Source organism: Scomber japonicus, chromosome 18, assembly GCF_027409825.1.
Source record: "Scomber japonicus isolate fScoJap1 chromosome 18, fScoJap1.pri, whole genome shotgun sequence".
Lineage (NCBI taxonomy): Eukaryota > Metazoa > Chordata > Actinopteri > Scombriformes > Scombridae > Scomber > Scomber japonicus.
In genome coordinates this window covers 18,572,201-18,582,819 of record NC_070595.1, presented here as the reverse complement: position 1 = coordinate 18,582,819, position 10,619 = coordinate 18,572,201, and the positions used below count along the sequence as shown (strand labels likewise).

General features: G+C 40.4%; 1 protein-coding gene across 1 annotated transcript in view; it reads right to left on the bottom strand.

Annotated features, from left to right (window-relative positions):
* Positions 1-7,974: 7,974 nt before the first annotated feature.
* The window catches only part of rnd2 (Rho family GTPase 2), a 28,372-nt gene continuing 25,727 nt past the window's right edge, over positions 7,975-10,619 (bottom strand). The window contains exon 5 of the mRNA XM_053337948.1: positions 7,975-8,982. Coding sequence (XP_053193923.1) covers positions 8,713-8,982 — 270 coding nt within the window. The 3' untranslated portion in view covers positions 7,975-8,712. The remainder of the gene's footprint in view (positions 8,983-10,619) is intronic.

The following is a 10,619-nucleotide window of genomic DNA, read 5'->3' as shown; positions in this document are numbered from 1 at the left end:
GTGTGCAGCCAGCTTTGCGTCACGTCGGAGTGTGTGCTCAAGGCTACACAGGTCTGATTAGGAACGACTCAGTGGCTTTTTCCATACCAATAAACCACCCGTGTCCACATTTCCTCCCTCTCTCTCTCTCTCTCTCTCTCTCTCTCTCTCTCTCTCTCTCTCTCTCTCTCTCTCTCTCTCTCTCTCTCTCTCTCTCTCTCTCTCTCTCTTCTTTTTCTGTTTTTTTTCCTGCTATTTCCTGCCAACATGCTTGCTGCCGTGTGTTTCACTCTGAGTAGTCCTGAGTGACTCACCTCAGCCAGGTAACTGACAACATGTCTTGGACATCAGTGAGCTCATTAACATGCTGAAGCATCACCGGCCACAGTTGCCATGACGTCAACGGCACTGTGGAAACTCAATTGGGGATCGAGGTCAGACTCACATTCTGCCATGATCATATTACTATTCATCCCATCAGGTTGTCAGGAGAGGCCACTTTGGATAATTTGCTATATATTTCTTGTCTGTTTTCTCTTCTCATAATAGCCATAATTTACAATCAACACTGTTGTTCTACGCTGTTGATGAAGAACTGTCAAACAGTTTGAAATGCGAAAGACAAATTCAACAGCATTGAGAGGTGACAAAACACCTGACTGGCTCACTAATGTGCTTTAATTGTCCACACCAGGCTCACGTTGTATCAGAGAGCCTGCTAGACCATGTGAGGTGGAGGGTGGCTGGATGTTAGCATCAGATGAGTCAGCCTGACAAACCTATTCATTATTCTCATATTCAAAGGTGCAGCAAGGTTATAATTACCTGGAGTGTTGTTCTCATGCACATAGTGTACGGTATTATACACAAGCAGCAGCAGGTACATATTTCAGTATCAATCTGTGTGATTGCTATATACAAAGACAATCAGTTTACTGTTTAAAGGCTCCAATTAGGCTCTTAAATCTGCTTCTAGATTTGTTTTAAAAGAAGGTAATTTCTCTAAAAATCTGTATTGCTAAAACAATAGTCCATGAATGTGTAATGAATAGTGACACATGTTTTTCTTGCTATAATCTTTCCTCCTGTTCATACTGGTCATTAAGGGATCTCTTCATAATACACTTTCAATGTACGTGACAAGGGGAAAACATCCACAGTTCTCCAACATATATTTAAAAGTTTATTTCAAGCTAATATGAGGCTTCAGTCTTTTAAATTGAATCAAGTCAGTATATTTCAAAGTTACTGTCTTTTTGGTGCCAAATGCTCTCTTTTTGTTATGATCCTTCAACTGCAGCTGAACATGAAAACACAAACAGGGAAATTTGACTGAAAAGACTGTAGCTGTGAACAGAGATATCGACTTTATTTGACTAACTCAGACGGCTGAAGCCTCATATTATCTTGAAATAAACAGTTCAATACATTTTTGCTCAAAACAACGAGAGTCGATTTTGTTCTCCATCACTTACATTGTAGACGTTTGGGATCTTTTAATGGTTACTTTGAGTAGGGGGAATGATTACAATGAGCAAAACCTGTTTTAATGTTCACATGTGCACCTGACTGTTGTTTTAAGACAGATTTTAAAAACCTACTATCCTTTAAAGCTGGTACATTTACAGCGGTTGTTTTATTTCTGTCGATTAAACCTCACATTGCTCTGAGCAGTGTCTGTCTTCCTCCCTTGCTGACAATAACAACAATGATCATGGAAATTGGGGTTAATATTGCTGTGAACTTACTTTTGTATTACAAAATCTACACCATGCTGTAACTTTAGTGTGTAAATTCATCACATAAGCATATCAAACAGAACATCAAGGTTGAGGTCATAAACATAATTTTGGATGCCTTCCAATATAGGAGGCTGTGCTTGTACAAAAAACTAACAGCACCAGTCATTTCAGCAAATGCCCCAAAACTATACTGCATGTTTACGCTCAAGTGACTAAGCCCTTTGCTGGCCTTAACCCTCACATACTGTTCAGGATAGATCTGATTCAACATTTGAAAGCAGTAAAAACACCCATATGCTTTAAGTCTAAAACAGCCCAGAATATATAAAAAAATATATCAATGGTATTTATTATTATGACCTTCATATTCAAAAATGTTGTTTCATACTATTGATCATTATTATGGCTGTTCTGTTCTCCTGTTTTAAATAACATGAGATCATTATATACATTGATTTTTCTCTATTACGAAATAGTGTTGGACCTAAAGAAAACACTGTCTCTGCTCTCTGAAGTATTATAATGAAGAATAAATCATCCATTAATTGATGACTGTTAAAATATACTGTATAAGCATGCAAAACACATTTGTGGTAAATAGTTACTTGAGATGGGTTAAAAAAGATCCGTCCCATACTATGAAAGGTCAGAACAGTATGTAAGGGTTAAGAATGATGATTCTTGTCGTAAAGGAAGCGAGTGAAGAAAAAGTGATTGTTGGTGGTTGGACTTCCCCTCATCTTTCTAACAGTCAACGTTGGTTTCTTTTTTGTGCCCTGACCTTAAACCATGTGGTTATAATTTTAGCCATTATGATAAATGTAACCTGTAACCTTGATGAAGTAGTCATTTTAACCCAAACCATGAGCTTTCCATAACCCTGAGCATGTAGTTTTTGAGCCTTAACCATGACCACAGCTGTGTTAAATCAGAAAACAGTTTTATTTTTGCAGCTTGGATTTCTAATGGTTTTTCTGAATGCATTGAGAGATGACAGAGTCTTACTGATACGGATGTCACACTAGAAAATGCTTCTCCAGTATGTGTCATTCTGATGGGCACTTAATTAATTTGGAGGACCTGCTGAAGGAAACGATATGTGGAAAGTCAGGGATTTCAGCTTTTCTAAACGCCCAGCTTCATGGCAGTATGGATGTGTACTTCACGTGTAATTCTGTGTGCATGGATTTCTTAAGTGTGCCCTCGGATTCACAAATGGTTTACAAATCTGTGCACACAGAAGTTTTTTTCTACCATGGGACTCCAGGAGGGCTCCGTATGGCAGAGAAATGTGATGTGACAATACTGCTTTTCATCAGATGGGTTCATTTTTTACCTAATTATTGAAACCACTTAATTGGAAGTGAAAAAGAAAGGGAACCTAACCTTTGAATGAGGACATAGCTCTGGAATCAATCATTCATTTAAAAAGTGAGCATGATTATTAATGATAGGATTCTTCCTATGATAACAAATATGGATAGAAAAGAAATGTAATTAATCCTTCGACCTGGCTGTAGTCAACTCCAGTCATACTGCTACATATTGTAGCTTCTGCAGTTTAAAGCCAATGCACTCATATGCAATAAGGTTGTCTATTTGAGAATCACACTGCACTGCAAATATATATTTTTATTATGAGCTTACTGACCAAGTTTCAAAGGGAAATGTATCTTTTACTTTACTAGATGACATTGGTCAGATCAGCTATCTGACACTTTTCAAGATATATTTTCTGCATCAATTTTAAGTTTTCACAACAAGTCAAACTGTAACGGTGATAAGTAAAATTATCATACTCTTCTGGCAGCAGTGAATAGATAATGCTGTCCCCTTCCTCAGCAGTGACAGTGACGTGCCCTTTATTAAGGCACTAAACCCCCAAGTGCTCCAGTCAAGCTGCTTGGTGGCTAAACAGTGAACAACTAAAAGGGCATCTCCCTAATGTGTGACTATGTAAATGGGCGACGCCCTGCAGCAAATATGAGGATTTCAACCTCAAGAGGATGAGGCGGTGGGGGGTTGATATTGGGATTTACTGACCCCCCGCAGGCAACACACAAAAAATATAAATAAATCATGTATCTGCTACATTAAAATCATGATTGTCACACTGTAAGGCGCCACATAAACACAGCAGTCGTATCAGTTAACTCCATTTTTATGGTGATGTTATAGAGAAGGCAGCAGAGCAGATTAATGACCCCTAGTCCTCAAAATTGAAAGAGTTGAACAGGAAAACTCCTTCTGGTGGATTCATGTCCAAAAATATAAGAGCTATTTGCAATGTAAATGTATTTAAACTATAAGTTGCTGCTATAGGTGCTCACCATCTAATTAGCTGTTGACAGGTAGACAGGTGCCAGCGTGATCATATAGGCTGAAAACAAGCTGATAACAGAATCAGGCAGTTATTTTTGGAGCAGAGAATTTCTATTATGTAGGAGACACTGACACTGTGTAAAGCTTTGTCATCGCTGTCACCTGACAACAAAGTAACTAACTACCTTGAATCAGGTGAAAGAGTAGCTTGCTTTTTGCTTGAAATAAAAAAAACAAGTCATCGAGCCCATCTAGACTGCCACAGACACGTAGCCCTCAATAAATACTAAAATTTGTCCTTCACAATCACAGATATTGCCGGTTTATATTTTCTTGGACGCTCTCCAAGATGTCTATCAGCCTGCAGACTCCAATTTAAAAACTCAAGCACTGGATACTGAATATCATTGCCAAACCACTCCATCTTTTCCGTCTTATCAGACCTCCCCTCGCACAGCTTGGTCTCACAAGCAATTCATACACAACCTCTAATCCCTCAGGGAAATATGTGTGCATCCACCTGAAAACACATGATGGAGAAAAAAACACTACCTTCTAAAATATCAATAACTCTTACCATCAGTCAGTCTTCCTGTTCTGCTTTTGATGTGATACGTTATATGTTTCTCTGCAATAAGATGCTGGTCCCAGATGTAAATTCAGGCACCCAGACAAATACAGGTAAAGATATGCACTTACACACACTGACAAACTATATGAAACTTACACTCACACATTTTAATTAGCAGCACTTTAGCGCAGAAAGCACTAAACCGTAGGCTAATTAATCTCCACAGTCTGTATTTTCACTGCTACCACCTCGGGGAGGGTCCCAGGTTGGTCTTTATACATTCTTGAATTCATCTGCAGGGAAACAGGAAACAATTAAGTTGAAAATGGTAAGAGTTAACGGTGGAAAAGGTCGTCAGATTAATATGCAGTTGAAGGCATTTGCTTGTGCAGTACACTGATGGTCAATTCCTGCAAAATGAATGTGGAATGCCAACAATTTCTGCTGGCTTCCTGTGTGTGTGTGTGTGTGTGTGTGTGTGTGTGTGTGTGTGTGTGTGTGTGTGTGCCAGTTCAGCTTGGTCACAAACTGCTTCTCATTACAAATCCTCTCATGACTGTATGCAATTTGCTGCTCTGCTCTGTAGCCTTTTGTCAGCAGGCAGGAAAAGTACTGTCTCTCTTGTTGTCCATCACTGCCTGTTGAGGTGTCTCTGTCAATCGCTCTGTCTCTCTCTCTCTCTCGCTCTCTTGACCATTTCTAGGAACACAAGTCTATCGGCAAATTGTAGTAATTACCCAAGAACATCTCTGTGTGTGTGCTTCCTGTGTAGATGACGTCTGCTCTGGCCATTCAGGGATAAAATGACTGGGCTCTCTGTGCTTGTCGGAGCCACTTGGAATAGCACAGAAGGGAGGCGAAACTCAAGAATGCAGAATCAGAGCGTGAACCCACAAAGGTACTTCTAATCCTTGTGGTGTCTCAGCAGTAAAGGGCAAATGGCTGATCAGATTTCTGAAATCGAGGCTAGACATCCTGCTGTAATAAACCTGTGTGAGTGGGAGTAGATTGTAGAGATAAACTCTGATGCCCGTCTAATTTCACAAACAAAGCAACAGCTTTTTTGTCTTCGTCTTGGCGAGAGGTATGTCTGTATCAACTTCTGGATGACTGCTTCATTTGATGCATATGGAGGCTGATGGGGGGAAATGCAGGCCAGTGCAATGAAGATGATGCTGCCCAGTGCCCCTGTGTTAAACGTACAAACACACACACACATATACACACACTGGCACCACAAGACTAATCCTCTTAAGTGTCAGTCTGAACTGCAGGGGCACAGCAGGTCTCGTGCCCCTGCTGTGGGTACTGGCCTCATTTCCACTGCTCATTTCCTGCCCTGGGCAACACCTTCCTCCAGCTCATCTCTTACTCCTGTGTCCACCCAAAGAAAATGCCCCACTTCCTTTCTTCTGCTTAAAGGATAAAAGGATAAAGCGATTTTTGATATTTATCTTATTGTGAACAAATCTCATGAGCAGGGCTGATCTACTTAGAGGTATTGTGGTTATATCCAAATCCTGATATATATAGTCTGTTATCTGCAGACTTCTATTTTTATCCAAAAATGATTAAAACATAATTGAGCCACACCGCTGCTCTTTGTGACATGTCCCTTCACCACAAAGGTTATGGTCACGTTAATTAGTTGTTTCAAAATGTCTCCCAAGACTAATGACAGCAATCACATTTTCCGTACAAACTTTGAACTTAATTTATTTATAATGTACAATGTCGTGCAAAGTCGAGGTTGTGATATGTCGCAAAACAAGCTAACAAAGCTCTACACGGAACTACTCTCCAAAGACTGAAAATGTTATTGCTGTTTGTCTTTGGAGTAAAACTAACATGCCTTTGTGGTGAAGGAAAAATAGAGGTCTACAGTACATAGGAATACCACATCAAACTGGATAGATCAGTTCATTGTTCGTTTGACTCTGCACATGAAATTTTTTATCATTAAGAATAATTTAGAAATTCACCAGATTTATGCTTTAAAGGAATATGTCACTGAAAATATTTTGAGTATAAGTTTGTAGCTTGCACTTAAGAAGCCAGTATCAACACCAAACTAAGTATCTTAACATTGATAACCACCCATAGTATGCTTCTCCATCACTGACCCATATGTTTAGTATCTTTCAAACACTGATTGTTTCAGGGCCTCCTCATGCCTCTGAAGCACTAGCAGTAGCATATTTAGCTATTTAATGATAAAGCCACGTTTGTTTGGAACATACAGTAATGACCATACAGGTCTTGGTGGTGATCTCTGTGAAAGAGTAAGCTGCAGTTCTTTCAGAGTCACTTCTCAAGCCTAAAATATATTTTTGGAGGAGTATTCTTTGAATTCCTCCTTTGCCACCTTCCCTCTTGCTTCTTGTCTCATCTTGTTTCTTTCTTCTTCTCTCCCAGTTTCTTTGACATTTCATCCATCATTTGTGCTCATCTTGTCAATGTTTTTATGTCAAGCAGTGAAGTAAAATCAGACAACCCTGACAGTTATTAAGGTAAAGCTTTCACTTGCTGCCAAAGTGTTTTGACTTAACAGTAGATGGGTCTGTCCACTCTCACCTCCACCTAAATGCTGTCAAGATACAGAAGCTTGCCAACAGCAAAAGCACTCCAGACAGAAACTGACTAATGGACTACTTTACTGAGGCAGCTCAAAAGAAAAAAAAACTTTGAAAGGTCTGGAGTCCCAAAATCAACTGGATAGCAAAACCATTCTCTGCAGATGAAAGAGCTCACATGTCATGTCATCTGTCGTACTGAATAGATTTGAAGAACCTTAAACAGCATGGAGTCGGTCATTTAAAAACACTACATCACTGTTCTGGTGCTGCTGCAATGCAGTTCAGTTTTGTTTTTTGCCAGCTGAGAGGTCCGCACAGAGTGCACATTACCTTAAAAGACTGACTCATTCCAGAGGCTGCAGTGCTGTTTGACTTGCACGGCAACATGAGAGCAAAAAGATGGCATAAACACGGGAAATGGACAGTTGTGATTAACTGATTTGACGTTTGAGAGCTTGTAGAGGAAAGCATGTGGGTAGCAAAGCTGTAGAGTCAAGATGGAGCATTTTGAATGATACATTTGCTCCGTGAGACAGTCGGTTACAGTTTGTATTTATGGGAATGCTCTAAATCTCTGATGCCATTGCAATAAGACAAAAGGATGGGAACTTCAGCCAGGAATGATCCTTTCCCTATGCAGTCAAGCTGTTGCTTTATTTTAGACTTTAGTGAAAGTACAACAAAATAACCCTAACATTTAACCACTTTATTTTCCACAAAGAAACATCTTTAAAATAGCGATAACAGCATTAACTTGAGAGAATCAAACTGACATGATTGGAGTTGATGAGAAAAACTGTGTTAAATGAACAAAAGAAAATCAGATACTGTATTTTGTGACTTTTCTTCTCTAAAATGCACTTGTGGTAGTAATGCTCGCACGCACCTTCACAATATTGCCGTAACAAAAACACAGCTCTAGCTCCTAATGTTTGGTTTGAGCCATTGTTCATCTGATCAGTAGAATCCCTTTTCAGCATTACTATACATACAGGTTTTCCTCTCAAATATGGCGACTGGAAGCATCTTCAGGCAGTGCAAATGGACAAAAGTCATCATGTCCGCTGAGCAACACAGTCTTTGAAAATGAGCTTCATCCTCAGACGTCAACATGGTTCTTCCTCATTCTCTCCACTCTCTGCTCCATCACCTCTGCCATCCTTTTGTGAGAGCGGTTTCAGGAAATTAATTCCTCTTTAATACCCGGCACTAGACGACACTTCCACTATCACAGCTTCCTCATGTCCGGAGGGTTAGTCCAATTTGCCATCATTTCAAAACAACACAAATATGTAAACAGCTTAGAAAATATGCACACACGCAAAAAATTAAAAAAAGGAAAAAAAAATCCAAAGCATTTGTTTCCACAGCGCTGTTTTTTTTTCATCACTCCTCTGCAGTGCAAAAAATGAAAATACGAGGAAAAAAATACAAACAAAAAAAACAATAAATAGACTTCCTCTCTTATATATTTCTGTGTTTAAGTATATACATATTTATATACAGTATTTATGATCGGTCTCTACATGAGCACACAGCTCTTGGCCCGGTCCTTCCTCATGACCGGGGGCTGGTCGATTTGCTCAGTCCGGCCCGGCAGGGGCGGCAGGGGGAGCTGCGACACCCGCTTCAGCCCCCTGCGGGAACTGCTGCGTTTTAGCTGCGGCTTGTGTGGCCTCCGCACCGACGCCACCGTGGTGATGTGGAACACGTCTCGAACACTGTTCTCGGAAACCTTGGAAGTGCACTCTACGTAGGCCACCGCTCCAATCTGTCGACCTATTGTGCTGCCCTGCAACACAGAGAGGCAAATGTAGATGTTTAGAGATGTTTGCAACACCTTACTAGCAAAAAACATGAGCCTGTACAACTTTTGACATCTTCACAATGCATTACTCTTCTTCTCCTTTCAGCAGTTTTCAATAGTTTTGTATTGAGCTTATTTTCTAATAGCACTCTCTTGTATCCTCACCCTTTTAGTGGTTATGTTGGACATGAGTTTACTCCACATTAAGGTGCTGTGTTAAATCTAATGATATGAATCCCATTCTTCATTGTACACTGGAATTAATAAGCACCACATTTCAACAGCGGAAGTCCCATGCTCTCAAAAGAGCAGCACATCTGAGACAAACATGTTGATCTCGTCTGTAGAGTGAATGTCAATGATCTAAACATGTCTGGAGACAGACGAAGCTCCTCCATCTGAAGCATGAATTATGCAGATGCTCCGACTTATCAGTCTGTGGTAACAGCAGCAGCACAGAGCCCACCGGGCCAGTGTTGACATGGTCTATGGAGCTATTTAGAGTGAAGAGACTTAACTCTTACAGAACTCATCCAGTACTAGAGCTCACCCCTGAGTAATGTTACAATACACCCAGTTAATTGAGACTGTAAATTGTTTGCCTGAGATCAAATCAGAGTCAAATTTAATTTCAAATTCCCTCTGTGTCTCAGTACGGTGTGGTCTCTTCTTTTGTTTCATGATCAGACTTTAAACCCACATTCTCGTAGGATCAACACAAGCAAAGGTTGTAACAAACAAGATAGGACTGCATGTCCCATGACCCTAAAATCTCATGCTCTCCAACACAGAGAGCGCTTTTCATCCGCAGTGGATGTGGTTTGATTTTTATCACGGTTGTGCAATGAGCCACATATAAGAAGCAATGAAGTTCTCATTAGGTGGAACGGCAGATTTAGATTCAGGGGTGGATGTGGTGGTGGGAGGAGGGGGGGGGGGGGCCTGAGGTAAAGATTGTCGTGACAAGCGGAAAAGCTCGATCGGATCTCAGGCAGATTAGTGCGGAAACGTCTGGAGTTCACCCAGTGGTCACTCCTCACTGACTCCTCAGCTGTGTTGGAATTCAATTTAAGATCAACAACAGGATAGCAACAGAGGCTATTGGATTAGAGCACCAAAATGTTTATTGTGCACAGCTTGAGCATCTGCTGTGTGATACACATTTTCTGGCTATGTTAGCGAGACAAACGGTAGCTGCCTCAGATGAAAACTGTGACTGAGGAGTAAAACAATAGTTTAATGTAGGCCTTTCTAGTTATTTTACATTAGCTCTGCGGTTTGCCAATCCATCTTTTGTTAATGTATTTTACTTACATAAACTGTCTGTGTTTCAGTTGCTGATTTTTTATTTATTTATTTTTTTGGGGAGGCTGCATGCTTTTAGCCTCCTGCAAGCTCTCAGACAGCGGAGTAGAAAAAAGGCTCCTTTGTTCTGAGGGCTTTTGTGTGTTGGTGAAAAAGCCCCTCCACTTTCAGTATGTCCAACACGGGAGCACACAAAATGAACACGCTAAAAGCTGATTAAAATTCACAGATTTACAGAACAGTTTATCATCCCCTCCCTCTTCTCCCCATCCCCTTGGCTTAGAGGTCATGGCGGTATGCAATAAAAGGGCTCACTC